The 20,460-nt window shown below is 38.5% G+C and overlaps 1 protein-coding gene across 1 annotated transcript; it reads right to left on the bottom strand.

The window, feature by feature from the left end:
* Nucleotides 1–1,302: 1,302 nt before the first annotated feature.
* Nucleotides 1,303–18,984, bottom strand: gas2b (growth arrest-specific 2b). The gene is made up of 8 exons (XM_056247951.1): nucleotides 18,924–18,984; nucleotides 13,475–13,637; nucleotides 10,022–10,131; nucleotides 9,775–9,916; nucleotides 6,771–6,834; nucleotides 6,294–6,678; nucleotides 6,092–6,199; nucleotides 1,303–1,732 (listed from the first exon to the last, which is right to left on the bottom strand). Exons 2-8 carry the CDS (start codon nucleotides 13,617–13,619, stop codon nucleotides 1,523–1,525), a joined length of 1,164 nt encoding a protein of 387 aa, XP_056103926.1. The 5' UTR covers nucleotides 13,620–13,637; nucleotides 18,924–18,984; the 3' UTR covers nucleotides 1,303–1,522.
* Between the last annotated feature and the right edge of the window lie 1,476 nt (nucleotides 18,985–20,460).

Raw genomic sequence — 20,460 nt, 5'->3', positions numbered from 1 at the left:
TTAACTAGTTAAATAGATTAGTTAACATGAACTAACTTTTAAAACATATTTATAAAGCATTTGTTAGTCTTAGTTAATTTCAGCATTTACTAATACATTATTAAAATCAAAAGTTGTATCTGTTAATATTATTAAATAGACCTGAACTAACAATGAACAGTTGTATTTTTATTAACTAACGTTAATATAAATACTGTAACAAATGTATTGCTCATAAGTTAATATTTGCTAACGTTAACTAATCGGTCCTCATTGTAAAGTGTTACCATATTGCATTGTTATCTTTTCACAATCTAACAAATTTCTACACAAAAAGTTAATGTTGCCTTAATTCTATATAGTACTGAAATACAGCTCATCACTTGACATAGGGCACCACCTAGAGGATCTTTGTGGAACAAGTTCATTTTAAACCCTCATTCAAAAGAAATTACAGAAGTTTTTGTAAACTTAAACTTCAGAATACAGCATAACAGCCATAAATCGATTCAAAATGAAAAGTTACAATAAAATAAAGTAAATCAATATTGGCTTCCCAGTTAATGATTGAATATTAGAGATCCCGCCCTTTATGCTTTTGAAAATGTCTTAGAAATTCTTAATATCTTTGAACAAAAAGAACAGATGTTTATAAGATGTATACGACCACAAAGGTCAATATTCCTTTGCATCATGCCAGATTTTACATTGGACTTCAAATGGTGACCCAAGCCCAGTACCAAAATTGTGTATCATACAAAAGCAAACAGAATGTTCCAAAAACTCAGAAATTCATTAATATAATCATTAAAGGGGTCATGAACTGGCTTTTTTAATTGTTTTATATTGTTGTCTGAGGTCAACTAATGACGTTCGCTTGGTTTTTACATTCAAAAACATCAAAATTAATAAGTAGGCCTAATAGGCTATTTTCTACCCTAGTTTTGAGCCTAGCTCAAAAACGCTAGGTTGTTATGGGCGTCTCGCATTGAAGACTTGGAAGTAAACGCCCACTGCTGTGAGTGGATAACAGTTTTGCATATTATAATGAGTTTCGAATCGGTGGGCGGGGCTAAACCGGCCGTGTTGAAGTAGGCGTTTATCTTCTTCTGCGGGGGTGGTGTTTTATCCTCTTTGTCGTCATAGTTCCCCCACTTTGAAAAACGAGTCGTTTGCTGAACCTGGTGTCAATAAAAGCTTTTATTGGACTAACAAGGACGTTTTCAGTTCTGAAACTTACAGGATATTCTTATAGTTTGATGACCTCTTAGATGTCAAAAGCTCAAGGAAAATTTGATTTCTCAGTTCATCACCCCTTTGATCAATAAGCAACATTGGCATACCTTGGGCTGAATATATTGCATCATCTGAATAGTTGATAAGCTGTCTGTGATTCTATCAGAACATACCTGTGACACATTTGTGAGTCATGATGACCAAAAAGGCTCAGGACCACTGCCCTAAAATATAAGATCAAGCCACCTGGGCTGCTTCCCTCCTAGAAAAACTAAATCAGCCTGCTGTTGATTTAACTGAGGTCACATCACTTCTTAAAGCGGGAGTGAGTACCCACGACCATATAACTGTCCCGGGACAGCTCTCTCTTGACTGGGGACCTGCCGCTAGGCTTGCAGGTTTTGGTTCCAGGCCGGGCGATCATGGTCATCCTGCACGGGTCATGCTTTAATAAGTAAGTACCAAAGGTCTCCCATCCACCACCAACACGCACCATGGCATGTTTATCATTCAACATCTGTAAAAGTGAGAAAACATGATTTGTTCAATAAAACCATTTCACTGACGTTTCTTCAATTATTGCCATTTTTAGCCCTGTAAATTTTTTTTGAAAATAAAATCTCATCTTACAATGTCCAATAGAGTTAGTAGGTATACAGTCTTTTTCTCACCACACTGTTATTTCCAACACATCTCAAAGCATGTGTTGTGTTTATCATTCCTAACGTGGAAATTGTGGTGATAGAACTCTATCGATATCCAACTCTATTGTCTTTCAGTTTAATCCTAGCATTTATATATCTTAACAATTATTAGCAATGACACACAATAAAATATAATGCTCACAACATACAGCCTATACCTTGATTGTGTTTTATTGGTTTCTTCACACATCACATATTACATCTGAAACTACTCGCCGATACTGTTGTTGGCTAACAATTACGGTATAACTTCTAAATAACTTTATTAGGGGCAAGATTGTTCATTGTGATTACAATGATGCCATGCTGCGGGACAGTAATGTTTTTTGAAGCCTATTATTTTAATTTATATAAATAATTTCCACAAAACAAATACTGAAATTATGTAATTAATATTTTAGGAATTTTAGTTTAAGATTGAAAATTGGGGGGAACATTTTTTTTTAAATCTACACATTAATGGCATTTAATGTGATCTTCCTAAAAAAAAATCAGTTTGTATCAAACCCCTTTAGACGAAAGTCAAGAAACACTTGTGTTTAAAACAAATGCCATTTCTGCTGTCTGTGTGTGTCTGTGTTTCTTTAAAACGATCTCCCTAATACCCCCTCCTCCTTCATAAAATATTCAAAGTCTACAGCAACAGATCCGATGAAAGGCAAATGATCCGGAGAGAGAGAGAGAGAGAGAGAGAGAGAGAGAGAGAGAGAGAGAGAGAGAGAGAGAGAGAGAGAGAGAGAGAGAGAGAGAGAGAGAGAGAGAGAGAGAGAGAGAGAGAGAGAGAGAGAGAGAGAGAGAGAGAGAGAGAGAGAGAGAGAGAAAGAGAGAGAGAGAGAGAGAGAGAGACTGTGGTGTGCAGTCAAAATCTCATTAAGCCTAATGAAACGCCACCTCTCACGGCACCAGCTGAACACCATCGCAGAAAAAAATCCACACACACACACACACACGGGCATTTCCGACATAGCCTACTACACCTACGGCGCGTGGCGTGAAGCTCACACGCTGCCACGGCAACCGCTCCCGAGCATGAACAAGACACACGAAATAGGAAATTAAGGCACTGAAACTAGTAAGGGTCATGTCTCCTGAGAAACGTGTCTCTATCTGTCCCTTGAGGCACGACAGTCATCTATTTCCTCCTCCCCTCCACCTTATCAGTCTTGACCCTCTCATTACAAAGCTGTTAAGTGGTTGGTAATACAACCAGATTTATATGTTTTGCACCCCCCACCCCTCCAAACCCTTTTAGCTTGATGCATCCTAATAGAGGGATATAGCCTATTCACGCGCGCGCACGTTTGCCAAGCAGGGTAATTCTAATTACCATGCGGTTTGATCAGTCTCAGCTGTTCCCAAGCAGATTAAAATGTCAGGGTTGACAGAAGAGGTGAGGGCGAGGCGGAATTAACAAACACACAGAATGCCGCGAGGGAGGAGGGGGAGTCTGTTTAAGGAAACCCCGCGTCAGTCAAACCTAGCGCGTGTGACCTGTAAATAAAAACAGTCGACGACAGTGCAGAATGAAATGTATGTAAGGCCCTACGCATTAATTCGGTGATGCAAAAATGGAATGGAGTGGGACGAACAGTGTGTTCCATTACAAATAATTTACATGCTATTCTGAAAGCTTGTGTGGTCAAAGTCAAACTCCAACCTCGTTCCATATTATTCGCATTTACAACACTCCTTAGGCCTCTCATCTCATATATAATGACAGCGAAATTGATTTTTAGTCTTTTTCGCTCGTCTTTTTTTTTCTTCACTGAAAAATGAATGGGAAAGAGACGAGAGCGACCGCGCTGTTGTTAATACACTGCACCACTAGATGGCAGATTGTAGCTTTTATATCCTTGTTTGAACAGAACCACCTTTGGAAGTGACGACACGAGCACTGTGATAAAGGCCTATTGAGTACAAATCCAGGATAGAGTTCAAATAGCTAGTATGTGTTCTAAAATGGGGCTGTATATTATACACACATATTAGTGAAGTGCAGCTTACAAGTAGCCAATAGTAGCCTAGAAGAAATGGCTGAGATTGCAAACAGTAGTAACCCACTTAAAAAAAAAACAACAGATTAGCTGTAATTTGTACACACTGGAAAAGCTCTTTAAAGCACATCAAGCTGCTATAGAGACAAAAACAAGACCACCAGGGCCTGGGCTGTTTTGCTGTCTACCTCTGTCCTCGACGCACCTGTATGAGATTCATATCTGTCCCTTAATCTGCCTTTTATGTAAAAAGAATGAATAATGAATATGTCCTTAATTACTGAACAGATCGCGAAGCAATATAAACTTAGTGGAACATATATAGCAAAAATACACAAACGTACAAAAAGTGCTAAAAGGCTGTGAGGATGTGTTAGCCATGTTCATTTAAATGAGGTGTCCGTGAAAGGAGAGTTTTGCCAGATAAAGGTAAACAGTTTTCAACAGTCTGTGTTTAAATAAGATAAGATAAGATTGGCTTTATTGTTTATTGGCTTTATTTATAAATGGCATTATGCTTTCCAGCCAGATCTAAAGAGAGAAGTATTCATGAACCCATTAATGACAGACATGGCACGAATCGTATTTCTTAATGATTCACCGATTCTTCACCCCTTCCGTTACACAGCTCAGCCATTGTGATGATCTAATGGATATTCCTTCTCTTTTATTTTAGCCCAGGATGTCACAAAAAAAAAGCATGTCCCACTCCCTTCCACTGAAAAGAAGGTTGAGAAATGATATTAAAAGCTCCCTTTCTCTTTGAGTGCTACAGTAAGCCTCTCTCTCTAATTGGATCTCTGACAGAAAGCAGCTGCTTTTCTTCCTCTGCCACACATACTGCTGCCCTGAAGGATTTTTCTGATTGAAAAATCATAAAAGGGAGTGGTGGAGCGAAGGCTTTAAGTCTCTGAATACAATCACGCTACTAATCACTCGATCAGTAACCAACGTATAAATTAATTCTACTTTTATGGCAACTTTTGCAAACAAAAAAGTGCAGATCTATAGTCTAACAACAGTACCTTCTAAGTAACTTGTCTCTTGTTGCTTCAAATGACCCCAGAGTGTCAATTATTGGTTGTTGAATAGTATCATTGGAGAAAATGAAAAAAAGATTTCTTTCAATTCTCCCCTCCAGTTGAGAGACTTATACACAAGTTTTTAACTTGATATTTAAAAGTAGATTTCAATGTTTGGTTTGTGTTTCTAGGAATAAAGTAAGATCTGTCATGACAACTCTCTGAGTATTTGGCATGGTGGTAATGGATATGACAATGGATATGATGTTTGGTCTTGGCGGAATAGATCTGCTATGCTGCTGCAAAACAAGTACGGGACTTGCTACTGCCAGTGCCAATACATACACCGATACACTGCTGTGAGCAAGTAAGACATGCAGCTGCTGTATAATATAGCATACATGAATTACCCGTAGCAGATCCATACAGGTGGAGCTGGGGAAGGTGGAGGGATTCTTAAAGCGCGCTGCAAATGCTACAGCAAATTCTGACCAAGTAAGGTTGAGCAGCAGCTCATTGGCTACTTATACAGCAGGAACCAATCAGCTGCGCCCTATAGAGAATGATGTGATTGCAAGCAGATTGAGTTAAGGACCTATTAGCCAGCGCCATCCAGAGTTTCATGACATAACTTCATATTGCTAGATACATTTCAAAATGACAAAAGCAAGGGAAGTTCTCATTTACATTCACAAACAGCTTGATGTATTGATGGCTATTAATGTGACAGTGTTACATACAGTAAGTGTATTCCAAAATGTTTAATTAAGCATGTAATGAGTTTGTATATGACCCCAAATTAACAAAGTGACAAGTCTGTTAAGAATTCAACTGTTCCCTGAAGGATTTAGATGCATTGTCCAATACCATATACTCAATACCATACGTGACCTTTTAGGCATTTTGAGTTTTAATATAATCTAAATTCTGTGTATTTTCAGTTTGACTGAGCATTTTATTTATATTTGTGTTCTTTTGTGCTTCTAAAGAAACAGTGAAAGCACAGCAAAGCTTGTTGGCATGTAGATGCTTATAACAAATAATGAGACATGAGTTTTCATATCGCTTCATATCCTTCCACACAAATAAATGGAAACCTGCAATAATAAAATATTGAGTAACAATTGTGGTGGAAAGAGCAGTACATGGTACATACCCTGACATAGAGAACTTTGTCTCCGACACGATAATGGCCTTTTGGCTGCTTCTCAATGCAGTATTTGACTGGACATTTGCATGGTGGATCCTCTGATATCTCCCTCACCTGAAACAAAGCAACAAAGACATGCTTTTGATAATGAGCATGAAGTCTCAGGATTGGGAAATCGCATACAGTATATGACCCTGAAAGTACTCACAATCTCATCCAGCAGGTTACCGCTGCTCTTTTTCCCATTAGTCTTTGCAAGGCCGTTTGTCGGAGAGGGTGGCTTTGATTTGACGGGTGTTCTGGTGGGTGATGGTGTAGTTGGTAAAGTTTGCTGAGGTTCTGACTGGGTGTTTGAGTCAGAGAAGATGGACGTGGACTCTGGGGGAGGGGTAGAGGCCAGAGGAGGGGAAGGAGGAGAGATGAATGAGGGGGTTGAGATTGCAGGGGGCTCTAGATCAGGAGGGAAAAAAACTGGTGGGGTGGAGGGAGACGGTAGAGGTGAGGCAAAGAACATGGATGGTGACAGAGACTCATCTTCCTCTTTCTCAATCTCTCTCTCAAGCTTGACCAACGCAGGCGGCTCAACGCCATACCTGAGGGAGAACGTTTATTCAGCTGTGACTGAGATGAAAATATGATGATGACACGTGATAGTAAACAACTGTAAAGGATCAAAGGAACTCACCTTGAAGCAATTCTGCCAAGTTGCATGAGACACAAGCACACATCCCTCGGATGCCTCTGAAGAACTGGTAAAACACATACATTGTCATATGCACACAGCAAAATCCTCAGAGACTTATAATATCAGCATGTTTAAAACAAACATATACTTTACCCTGGGTGTAAGAATGGACAAGGCCGAGCTTTGATAGTCACATACAAAGATTCTCGAAGCAAAAAGACATTTGATGCGTCTATTCAGCTAAATAACATTATACACTCTCAAATAACATTATCATATCCCTGCAAAAGAGAATGACGATGACTGAAAGAAGCTTCAGTTTTGTATCTAGAATCTCACTGAGAACAATCTTTTGTTTACTCAGTATTTTTGAGTAAGAAAAAGATATGTATTTATAAATATCTATACACCCTTAAAACAAGATAAATGTATTTGAGTAGCATATTATATAAATTATAAAATAATAATAATAATAATTTTAAGGTTTTAAGAGGTTTAAGAAAACAAAAACAAATATATTCCAATTAAACTTGAATAAAAAACACTTTTATTAGTTTTAAAAATCATTTTATTATTATTTTCTTACCCCTTTGGCAAAATATTTATCTTCATCTCACTAAATTTGAGTTTGATTTCTCTGAAAAAAAAAGCCTTTATATCTTGTTTCATTTAGCTTCAAGAAAATGTATCTTGCTTTAAGGATGTTTCGATATTGTTCCTGGAAAACAAGACAAAAATACTGAGTAAAAAGACTTTGTCATGTCTTAATGAGACAGTAGCCATATAAACACAGAAGAGCATTTTCATCCTCTAACTAAGTAAGACATTAAAAGATGTTTGCATGAGCTTCCCAACCCATTTTTGAGTCTTTGCCATGCAGACACTAAACAAACTTTGTAGTGTTTGCAGTGACATTAGTGTTGTCTTTGTTGTACAGTGGAAAAAGTAAAAAAAAAAAAAAACCTAGATGCTAATTTTGTGGTCAAAGGGTGTTGAAACTTGTATCAACAAGAACGAAATTAGACATATGTCTCCCTAACATTCTGACAAGGTTTGAATGTGTGAATCCTTATGAAAACAAAGTAACAATAGCTAAATCCAAAATAGCCTCATTTTTTAAAACTATGATAAATGTCGGCTAGATTTACAGTCCTAATAATTGGGTATCGATGTACACTAATTTTAGGTTTAAACTTCTTTCTGAATTTGGAAAATGCACATTAATTTTAGTTTTAAACAGTGAAATGCATTTAAACAGACAGGCATGGGCACATACAAAAGTCAACTGCGGGACTCTTTGAAAAGCACAGACACAAAGTTAGATAGACAAACTGGTTCAACTTCTGTCACTGCAAATGTCCCTCAGGTTTTAAGTTTTTATCAGCCCTCTCTTCATGTAATATGACCTAAAAACCTGTAAAACAACCAGAGCTAAAAGACTGAGAAAAGGGTTTTGTTGCGTTTATAGCAGTTATTGAACACTAGCATTATTTTATCTATCCTCTCAAAACCTTTCAATGTGCACTCTTTTTCATTTTCACAATTATTGTATTGTATTCTCTATCTATCTTTGACCCTATTTTTTCATTCCCCTTTTTCCCCCTGACATACTGTCCTTTCATTTCTATTTCCTTCTCTTTCTCTCCATTATTCATCACACAGTGATGGACAGCAGGGGCCAAGGGTGTGACGCTGTGAACAGTAGAGTGACACAGATATTGATACCGCTGGGCTATTCAGCAGTTCTTTAGGGTCACAGCCCCACAGAACGACAGCCTGCATAGACACAGAGACAGAGGAATTGAGCCCTGTTCTAACTGGACATCTCACTTAAAGGGTTAGTCCAACCAAAAAAAAAAAAAAAAAAAAACCTTTTATATAAAATGTTATAAGTCTTCCAGGTTTTTAACGACATGAGGGTGAGTAAATGATGACAGAATTAAAAATTTTGGGTGAATTAACCCTTTAATGATCTCATAAGTGTAAAAGTGGGCAAGGACATTACGGGTATTTCTGTGCTGAAAATGTGTCCATAGTTCTCAGGATTGTTGGTGAATAGTCTCAGACGTACAAGCACATTGCCACTTGTATTGAAACCAAAGAAAAGTCAGCTTAAAGGTGGGATCAGTAGTTTTTGAAATATGCTGTTTGGATTTTAGTCGGTCTGACACAACAACAAACGTGTCAGCCAATCAGCATTAGGGGGGTGTATGGTGGTGGAGGAGGAGAGAGAACGAGCAAGAGGGAGATTTGAACTGAAGAAAGACTGCAGAAATAGAGATGAAACACAATACAAAAGAGAAAAGCTCAGAAGAAATCACTGGAAAATAAAGGGTTACGGTATGTCTGGGCAAGAACTTTTGGACCCGCATTAATATTAGAAAGGCTGTCCAGCGCTGGAGAGAGAGAAGTGGGAAGGCCTGAAAACACACGGAGGTTGCTTTGATTCCGCTCCACACGCGAGTAACACTGGGTTTGAGTGTCATCGTGTGTCGTGAGCTGCTGTCCTGTTGGCAACTAACAACCAACTCTTGTTTGTAATTACTATTGTGTACTGTACGTACATTTTTTGTGCTTCCTTGTCATTCGTTCATCATCTGCGCTTTATTTTTCGTGAAGCATTATTCTGTTGAGCTTCTGTAAACAGACATCCACTCTTGGATTGCGTGCATAACGGAGGCCAGTTAGTCAGAGCTGATGACTGCTAGTGAATGCGGTCATTGTTTAGTGCACTCGACTCGCTTGCAGGGGGATCAGGGTTCAGAGCAGGGCTGTTAGGATTGGAGTGTGCGTTTTTGGAGGCGGAGCAATGAAGAAGGGGTGTGTTTGTCAAATTTCAAATGTCAACATTGGCCAACAGCATATTTCAAAAACGACTTACCCCACCTTTAATCACAAAGAAAGAGTATTCACAAGCTAATATCTTAAACATAAACAAACAAACAAACAAAAAAACTATCCTTGATAGGATAAGAGAAATCTGCTGCTGCTTTGAAATACTCACCAAGATCTTCAGACTCAAACAGATTTGATGGCTCCACCCCAATTTTACGGCACCAGAACAGAAAGTTAGCTGTATTGTCCCGAGCAAAGAACGATCCAGAGGCTGCATCAGGCCGCCAGCGAACCACGCGCCGAATAAAGGGCTATGAACACAACAGAAATTGTAACTCTAGTTAGCTTATTATGTGGTCATTTTAGGACACATCTTAAGATTAAGTTTAGGATCAAACTACCCATAATATGAGCACCTTGCCAATGCTGGCCATAATCATTTTCTCCTGTAGCGCTTCTGCAAGCTGACACAAGACAACACCAGTGTCTAGTCTGTCCATGAAGTTATCCACTGTTATATCCAAACCTGTACAGGAAGCATTTAGAGGGACAAATGAACATTAGGAGAGAGATAAAGAATGATCAATAGGCTTATAGTAATAAAGAGTGACGTTATAAAAGCACTGATTAAATTGTAGTGGATGAACTGGTAGCTGTAAAATGCATAGTGACACTAAGTACAAGGGGAACCTCCGAGAGGACCTAAACTATGTAAAAAATAATATTTACAAACTTTTAAATAACGTTTAAAAAGTAAAAGCTTTCTTAATAAAAAGTCAGCAGTTCTACAGTTATTTTAGGAATTTATAACTTGACAATAAACATCTAAATCTTTTTGAGGAAATAAATAATAAACCCTTCAAATCTGCTTTCAACTCTGTGATTGGTGGTCCAGCTGTGAAATTACAGACTGATTTCAAATGACAGGAAAAAATGACCAATCATATCTTTCCTCTAAATGGGTGGGGAGTGCTATGATCAAGTTTATGACGTGTTTGGCTCGCTGTGAGGAACTCGATCGAGAAAAAAAAAAAAACGCTGATCGTTATTCGCTACGGAAACCGCAAGCAACATTAATGAGGAGGAGATCGTTGCTGATTTATCATCCACGCCGTTTTCAAGGTTAACTTTTAAAGAAAAACTGGAGTTAGTGGCAGAGGAAGACCTACACCAGAGCTTAATTTTGTGCAGAAAGCCAAAGCTTTATTTAAACCATTTCGATCCCAGCATTTATAAGCAATAACACTGGATGACATAATCAATCAAGAAGCTAAAGCTTTACTGCTGGAATTGTTTGCTGTTTGGGTTATTTGAATTCTAATAGGTTACATGACTGATTATATTCTGGCCGCCGCTGCCACTGCCACTGTTTTATGTCAAGCTTTAGGGGCCGTTTACATGATACCGTTTTCAACTAAAAACGGAAGACTTTTTATGCGACAGCGGCGTTTTGGTGGCCTGAAAACGCAAACCTTTGAAAACGGTCTCCGTGTAAACAACAAAAACGCCAATCTCTGAAAAAGGATGATGTCATGCACATGCGTGTTTCATCGCCATCTAACGGCCTGGCAGCAGAATACAGCATTTTTCTGTAACAGCATCCAGCATCCGTGTAAATGGGGATCGTTTTGACAATGGTGTCGTCTGTACACGGAAAACTCAAAGGAAAAACTTCTCCGTATTAAGCATATCGTTGTCATGTAAACGTACCCTTAGTTTAGGAAACAGTTATTTTGCAGAATTACTGGTCAGTCTGTAAATTTACAGACTTAGCAACAATGCACATTTGCTGTAGCTAATTCTGCATAATAATTACATTTTTCCCAAATCATAAGTTTAATACGGTCTGTTACATACATTTAATCGGCTGCTGTGCCAGTCTAATGATATGATTAATTATCAACATATGAGGAAATGTCTGTCGCTAATGTGCTTTGGTCTGAGCGCTGTCATGATGCGTCGTTCACATTACATTTAGTTGGTTTTGTGGCCAGTTGTCACCATATTCCACTGAAATGACACACTGATTGTGTGATGATGCAGTACTACTTTGTATTGATGATTTCCATTTTATTACTTTTTGTTTAATTTTGGTGATAACTCTCACGCTCACTCTGATGTTTGCTTGTGGCCTTTCTTGTCAAAGGTAACATGCAATATTTTAGAAGAGGACACAGTAAGCTAGGCTGATTTAAGGCTGAGGGATTTTTTTCCTACGAGGGAAAGGGGTGAGAGGGCCAAGGTTCAAGAGTCACGGTTCGTTACTGGCGTACACACAGTACAATACAAGTTTTATGGTTGTTGTTTTACCTTCCTTACATATCCTCTTCTCCATCTTTTATTTATCAGTTTTCAGTACCTTAGGCAACTCGAAGACGCCCCAAAAATCCTCTAAGTACACTTGCTCTGAGATTCTCACGGCTGTGCAGACACATTCCTGAGGCCTGGGTGTTAAGTACATACAGATTCAGACACAGCAGTGGTACCGGAGCTCAACCATCACGGTGAAGGGGAAGTGGGCGGCCTGGGGGGCCTAGGGAGGGGGGATACAGGAAGTGACGGCGGAGGGAAACCACAACAAAAACAGAAATCCTGATGTGCACAATGACTGGGGATGATCATTAGCTCAGAGTTAGAGAGAAGTGTGTAGGGAAACAAAGAGTTCTCCTGCTGTCCGTCAACCACAAAGCCATAATGCTTGCCCTGAGATCAACAGGAACAGGAAGAGTTGAGGGAGAGAAGTGTGTGTTAATCAGTGATGGATTTCATCATCAGCTTCTTTGGTGAAAACAACAACTCTGATGTTGTCTCCCTTCTAATCTCATTTCTCAGGTTGTTGTGTCTTGACTTATATTTAAGTACCACCAGCCTGTTGGCTAAAGGGTTTTGTGTGTGTTTTTTTAATCTCTTTACATGTTGTGTTTTGTTTTTATCAAACCTCTTCAGCCCCCAGTTGTCTTAGGAGGTTCTGACAACAAAGGTCAAGACACGCAGGGACTCGTATAAGACGCTCATATCCTGGTCTGTTTGAGAAAGGCAATTCCTCTTTTAAGGTCCCATCAGGGCATGTCCCATTGATCCAAGATGCAGAGGAATTTAAGGAATTCTATTTAAAATGGCTGTCTGTAAACACCATGATATTCCTGATCTGATGGGCAGATACAGAATAATCCATATCTGTGGGCTTGTGTAGGATTTAATCAAGATTTTATCCGACTGTGTAAATAAGGTTTTATCCTTTGAACTGACACCAAGCAATGGGAATGGGAGAAAGGGTAACCTTGAATCCTTGTTAGTCAGAAGATTTTACTCAAATTAGAAAAACTAACTTAAATTACTGACACTGCAGTAAAGCTGAAATCCAAAACATGTACAGAAAATTGCATTTGGGAAGCACAAGGTACAGTGCCATCTTCTCCTGGAGTTGTGACTGATAATTAAACAAGTGGGCCTATTGGTGACCAGGGATGGCTATAATTTTACATTTACAACTTTCCTTGACACACTTGAGATCTAGTTAGAAGTTTCCATGTGTTGAACTGCCAAAAGCAATTTATGGTTGTTGTAAAAGACTCAATGTTGCCCTAAAGATTGAGCCCAGCCAGTGTATTTTTGAGAAATGTCTCGGTTTTTTCCTCCATATACTGGAAGTCAATGGTGACCAAATCAGTTTGGTTACAAGCACTCTTCAAAACATCTTTCTTTAGTGATCCACAGAAGAAATAAAATCATATAGTTCTAAAATGACATGAGGGTGAGTAAATGATAGAATTTTCATGTCTGGATGAATTATCTCTTAAACGTTATCAGTTCGCAAATCAGCAATCGCAAATAGTTATGCAAATATTAATATACTTATATTTTCTTACCAAGGATCCTGTTTAGCCAGATGGCCAGATCTTCTTTCATGGGCAGGAGACTGGACTCATGCCTACATGCCAACCACTCGTTGTACAGGTGCAGACAGGAGAGGTCAGGTCCTGGTTCCCGCCTGGGACTTAAGGGACCATTCATACTGACTCAAGTAGTGGACTACAGGATAGAGAAGGAAAGAAAAGAGTTAGTGAATGTTCAATGTTCATAACAAATCTATAAAACTTCCAAAAAAAAATTTTTTTGATCAAATGAATGCATCCTTGGTGAATTAATGTGTTAATTAAAAAAAAAAAATCTTACTGAGTCCCCAAAAATGTTGACATACCTTATGCGGCAATGGTCAGGCTGAATGGTCCTGAATGGACTATTAAATGTGCTGTATATGAATTATAGCAGAACATCTGTTCTCTCAATGCTTCTGTATATGGGCCACTGTCTGAATTTACCTAAACCACCGCTGGATTTACACTGTACCTAATGATGCACATCTACCTCATTTCAACTGTTCTTTAAAACTGACCGAAGCAATGAAAGGGAAATAGTAATATTGTTAACATGCAAACAGGAATAATAAATAGTGATGGGAATCAGTGTAATACTGTTTCAAAGTCAGCTGTTTCCATGTCTGACTGCCGCTGTAACGGTCACCAGCTGGAGTGCCCTTGGGTGCCACCAGAGGGCACTCCACATCAGACTATTGTCATTCCCTCACAAACTACATTTTCCATAACTCACTGCCTGGACTTTTCATCCATTATCACATTCACCTGTATCTCATTTTCTTGTTTAGCTCACCCCATATAAGCCTGGTTCACCCTATCACTCACTGCGAAGATTTGTATGTTGTTGCGCTGCATTTCTGAGCATTCTCACTGGTTTCATTGTCTCTTGGTTCTTGGATTTTTGCCTCTGACCCTTGTTTGTTTGTTTGTTTGTTTGGACTGCCTTCCTGTGTTTGATTCCCATTCTGGATTACTCTAATAAACTGCATTTGGATCTCAACCTTCTTGTCTCGGAGCAGTTCGTAACAGCCGCCAGGTATTTCACAATTGATCAATTTTAGGTACAGAATTAGAATGATGGAATTAAGATTTGTCATGCTAGACTGGATGGAGAAAAGGGCAAACACAAACAGACAAATACCAGCTCAAACACACTCTCACTCAGGGGAGGATTTAATGTTCAAGTCTTACTTCAATTCTTAGCAACTGAAGAATGCTCTGTCCTGTAATTTCCCCCCCTACTCAGGCACTATTCATCAGAGGGGCCTTTCACGTGTAGAAACATGCCCCTGTTTCCCATAACTGCCACAGTCTTGTAAGGCAGAGGAAAGAGTGTAGACACCTGCAGGGCAGATGTGTGCAATTGAAACAGGCGCAGAGAGAAATAGTGGTAAATGTAAGTCCACCCCAACCCCCATTTTTTTTTTTTAAAGCTGGATGACCTGAAGCTCTTGAGTGAGATGGTGAGGAAGAGGAGATTAAGACATAAACTCTGACACTATTAGATGTTGTCCTCCACAGCATAAAGTGATGGGCGATGAGATGGTATGTTAAGAGTGGTTTCATGAGAGCAGGGAGAAATCAGAGGCAAAGAAAGTCTATCTCCCAGAAGTGCTCAAGCTTAGTTTTTTGTATCAATGTTTTTGGTGACACAACAGAAGATGGTGAAACATTAAAACCTAATGAGTGAAAAGAGGATACAAAGATGACCAGGACTATGACAAGCTGATATATCCAGGTAGACAGAGTACACAAATCCTGTAGTTGAGTTAATCTACAGATATCCTGAGAACATATAGCCTATTACTTATTTGCATGAAAGTGCTAAAAGAAACATTGGGGGTTTTTTTGTGGATATTTGACATACTTCATCGACTGACAGGCTGAATAGCTTTGCCATGCAGGTGGGCCTGAACATCAACCCATCAAATGCCAAAGTTATATGCATTTATTCCATCCCTAATGCAACGATCACGGTCAACAATGAACCACTGGAATATGTCAACAACTTTACATACCTAGGAAGCCTCATCAGAAAGGATAATGCAGCACAAAAAGACATGCAAGCAAGGCTCTGAAAAGCTAGCGGTGCATTTGCCAGACTAAAGAGTAAAGATGGTCTGGAAATCTAGTCCATACAGCACCACCACAAAGTCCTGCTGTACGGCTCAGAATGCTGGCGAGTTACTGAGGGCGACAAGAACAAGATCAGCGCCTTTCACAATGGATGCCTCAGGAGGATATGTTGTATATACCTGAGATCAAGCGTCGTCAAAGCCGATGGCTTGGACATGTTCTCAGAATGGACCAGGATCGAATCGCAAAGACTGCCATGATGAGAACACCATCTGGCAGAAGAAAACAAGGTCGACCTAAAACAACATGGAGACGCACAGTGTTGACATGGGAAGAGGTGCAAGCACACCACAAATAATCGAGCTAAATGGAAGCAAATCTTTTATGCCTTGTGTCCCACTAGGGACAATGAGTAACATAATATAACATCCACATGCTTTAATAGAGAGATTGTCAAACAGATAGGATAGAGCTCAAATAGATTTAAGTTCAGTCTGACATATGAATTATTAGGAGGCTCATTTTGAGTCAGACAAGATCAAATAAGAGGTTGGTTCTTGAGACTCGCTCCAACTGTGAGTTGTCGACTGCTGCAGTCAAATTCACAAATGAATCACTGGCTGCGTCCCAAATTGCAAACTGTCTGATTAGGTACTTTGCAACTGTTAAAAAAAGGAAGTTCTATATAGCATGAATGTGTGTATGGATGTAATCACGAATCCACTCCCGTGGCCTCATGGGATAGTAAAGTGTCCATTGAATGCACACTTTAGAATCTCGCCGGAAGTAGGTCATACCGGTACCTTTTTGCTTGCTGTTTTATGAATACTGTGAATTCGGACATTATTCTTTTAACATACTGTTTGTACGATGCAGAAATGTACAGCGGTAACTGACATGCACCGGCAGAATGGATGATTAAAGAAAAGCAAGAACTGAAGATGGCTTAAACTCCAGGGCCTCGTGTGTGTCAGTGATGAAGGCTGAGCCTCTTTGACCGATGGAGCATGGGAAGCCCACACAACAGGATTACAGCACACAGGTGCCACATTCACACTTACACTGCAACCTGACCATACTCAGACAGGAGGAGAGGAAGAGGTCTTCATCCAAACCCACAGACAAAAAGAGGCTTGTTCACACATACACACACACCAAGATGCACATAACGGTAAAACACACACACACACACACACACACACAGACTTATGCTCCAGTTCACCGCTCACAGATAGGTGTGAACATTCATTGATACACACTGACACAAGGCAACACATGAGATACAGAGGATCAACTGCACTCATCCAATGATATTTTGCGTGCAAGCTCCTCATCAAACAGAGAAATCGGTCTAATTTTACAGGCTGTAATTGTGTCATCCACTCATGTTCTGGTTAATAACTTAATGAATGCTGAAAGCTCTCGTCTGGGAATACAAGCTAAAACAGATACAAAATATGATTTTTAACTGCCATACCAATCTAAGTGTCAGGTTCAGGGTACGTCCAACACAATAAATCACATTTCTGCTGGCCTGGTAGTCTGGCTTCTCTTGCCTCTGTTAAATTACAGCCATGAGTTACTGTAGAGAAAGGGCTTGACATTTATCATACCTAATACTGGGTTGACAGGCAAAATGTAGAGTACTTGTTTTATCAAGGAATTTGAGTGTAAAGAAAAGATCTCTGCTTCAAAGCATGAAAGGGCAACACCCACGGCAACTAATTTACTTCTGGAGTAAATCCATGTGAAAACAACACAGACTCTGTGTTTATTTGAATGGCATGTAAAGCTGAACAATATCAGTGAGAATGTTAGCACACTCAACATATTTTTCTACTACAAAGGTCTACATTTCAATGAAACTTGAGAAACCGCCATTAGCAAAAGTGACATTGCTTATAGCGAGTGGATCACAACCACAAACAGTGTAAGTGAAACTTGCAATTCATTCAAGCCATTGGGAATGTGGGGTAACATGATTTGGAGTGAAAGATGAGCACCCTCTGTATTTAGCAAACTGTGTACAATTTTTGTTAGGTGATGAAATATTTAGGAAGGATATAGCTCTCTGTGAATGTGATGGACACGTTAATAGTTTTTTTGTGCGTTTACTGTTGTCTTGTTTCTGAAAATCTGCCAAAATATGTGAACATATTAGATTAATATTAAACTTTTTTTTTATCATTTCTTTTAATAATTATGTTCAGATTTGTCTTACCCCATAGGTCTCACCTTACCTCATGGTAAAGGTCAACATATCTGAACCAGAGGGAAAGTTCGGCAATTGCGTAGAGGAGCAGTTCACCCAAAAAATGTATATGTATTCATGAATTCAAATGTGTGATCATCATATTCACCCTTTCATGTCTTTCTTTCTTCCATTGAACCCATAAGCAATTATTTACAACAGACAACGGATATTTTCAATGTAGTGAGGGTGAATGGTGAATACTGCCGTGTATGAAGCAAGATTTTCAAGGGAAGACTTTCAAGGAATGACAGCCTAAATTTCAATCTGTTCCTCACAAAAAGCTATCATGACTACACAACACTTAGAAGATTGTGTAGAATAGAATATAGACATACTTGGAATTTAATGCAGTATGAACTTCATTTATGGTGATTTTTGTCCATGGTCACCTTTCACATTCTTCAAAACTGATCTTTCTCTTGAGAAAAAAAAAAAGACAAACATGTTTGGAATGAAATGAGGGCAAATAAATTATTACATTTAATTTTTGGGTGAACTATCTATAGTTAAGCAAATGTCTCATCCTTCCCCATTCTTGCAGTTTAAGTCCAGATTACTGGGCTAGGCACCAGAAGTAAGAGATCTGGGCCAGGTTAAGCTCTTCAACAAACACCTTTTCACACTCTTAGAAAATACACAGCCTTAATGAACTTTCTATAAGTGCAGACTTAAGATTCGTTATACAGATGAAAATGTGGCCCTAAAATGTATGGCAATTATTTGTTGGGGTGCATAAAACACTAGGATACAAAATTCTATAGCTGTATAATTTTACATCATACAAGTAGGACTTGTCATGAAACTAATTCTTAACTTCATGATGAAGACTATTTTATTTATTTACAGATTTGTATATGTGACCTCACCAAAAGAGTTGTACGATAAATATCTGGCCTCAGATCGGAGAAAAGCACTCATTACATTACACTTGTCTTTAATGACCGCTAGTGAAGTTTCGAGTTTTTAAAATATAGGCTACGAAACGATTAATTTGTTAACTTATGTAAATAAACGGATGTATAATTGTAGTATAACATATTGAAATTCTGTTTTATGTTATCGCGTTATAGGTGCATCTTAAGACAAAAAAAAGCATGAAACAGTGCCTACCTCTGTGTCCTCAGCAGATCAGCCAACAATGTCACTGTCAAGACTTTCACTCTCTCCAGACCATACACACTCTCGGTGTCAAGTTGCATTTACACACTGGCAGTGCAAATTCACGGAGTATCCCTGACGTGTTTAACAGCACGCCTGTGATCATAATTTTGTAGCCAGATATTACACAAACACTAGCTTCCAATTGTTTTTGGGCAGAAAGTTTTTTTTTTTTTTTTTTTTTTTTTTTTTTTACAAAGACAAAACATAAAGAACGAATATAGGCTATTATTTGCATTTAGTCCCATCTAAACTTAAATGTCTATGTTTCGCCAACAAATAGGCTCACGTAAACCGTAAATTTCAAGTTTGTTTACAGGTTACGAGACTCTCCTAATTCTTTGGGGATAATAATATAGGCTACTGTAGTTTTATAAACAGTTTTAGTAGTTTTATAATACATCATTTTCGCGGCTTACAGAATTACACGAAACAGGATGTATTTTTAGGGGAAATATAGCCTATAGGCCTACTTTTCAGTGGAATGATTTTGCATATGGGCTCATTTCTGTCCGACTAGAAGATAAACTTACCGTCAAACATACTTAAGCAGGACCAAACCTGCAGAAATTAAAAATGAATAAATAGCCTAAATGAACAAACAAACAAATAAATATGTGAATAAATGTAAAACAAAAAATAAATAAATGACTATACTTTTATTTCCTTATTTAGGTATAAATATTTTTTTTCACATTTATTTATTTTTTCATTTAGGCTATTTAATCATTTCCACTTTTATTTATTTTCACATTTATTTATGTATGTATTCATGTCTACATTTATTTATTTATACATTTCTTTATTTATACATGTATTGCTCTGTATGCTAATGAGGGGGGAGTGTTTTACCCAGGTTTTACCTCAGACATAGCAATCCAGCTCAGAGTGGTAGTGCTGAAGCTTTGAGGCCACAGTGACACCTGTTGTGACCAAAAAATATGCAAGAGGTTTGTGGACGTGACTTTACAGGTCACGCAGGAAATAAATGACTTAGAGATGGGCAATATGGCCAAAATCTTATATCACGGTTTATGTCCTTTAGTATCACCCTAACTGTATGTAGCTATAGCCTATAGGTTTACCATACATAGGCCTACTCTTTATTACGGACACGGCCGTAAAACATCAGCAGGTCGGGATTTCTAAAATGTCTGGGCACACATGAACAGAATCCGCTGATAACAGACACTTTGACAAGGTCAAATTATCCACTATTAACCACATGTTATGCCATGCATTGTGGATCCTACCAATATGCTGATTTCACGCAGCCGCCATTTTGAAATGGCTCCGGTGGGAAGAAAACCGGAAGTGACGCCTTTAATCATAGGAGAGTCGTGAATGCGATGGCGTATTGTTGTGTTTAATGTAGAAATTAGTTATTCTAAAAATGTACATACAGTTCTTTCATACTTTAGACTATATACAGTGAAATTCATTTATAAATAAAATAATTTTTTTATATATAATTCAGAACGTAAAAAAA

The sequence above is a fragment of the Rhinichthys klamathensis genome, unplaced genomic scaffold, assembly GCF_029890125.1.
Source record: "Rhinichthys klamathensis goyatoka isolate OS25496 unplaced genomic scaffold, OSU_Roscu_1.1 h1tg000051l_1, whole genome shotgun sequence".
Lineage (NCBI taxonomy): Eukaryota > Metazoa > Chordata > Actinopteri > Cypriniformes > Leuciscidae > Rhinichthys > Rhinichthys klamathensis.
The sequence above is the reverse complement of the archived record's forward strand: the minus strand, read 5'-3'. Positions and strand labels throughout refer to the sequence as shown.

Excerpts from the sequence above, each read along its gene's own strand:
- gas2b (XM_056247951.1), bottom strand. The coding sequence starts at position 13,619 with ATGAATGGTCCCTTAAGTCCCAGGCGGGAACCAGGACCTGACCTCTCC. Across the intron at positions 6,200-6,293 it reads GTAACCTGCTGGATGAGATT|GTGAGGGAGATATCAGAGGA; the intron begins GTGAGTACTTTC and ends GCTTTGTTTCAG. Across the intron at positions 1,733-6,091 it reads ACAAAGTTCTCTATGTCAGG|ATGTTGAATGATAAACATGC; the intron begins GTATGTACCATG and ends TCACTTTTACAG.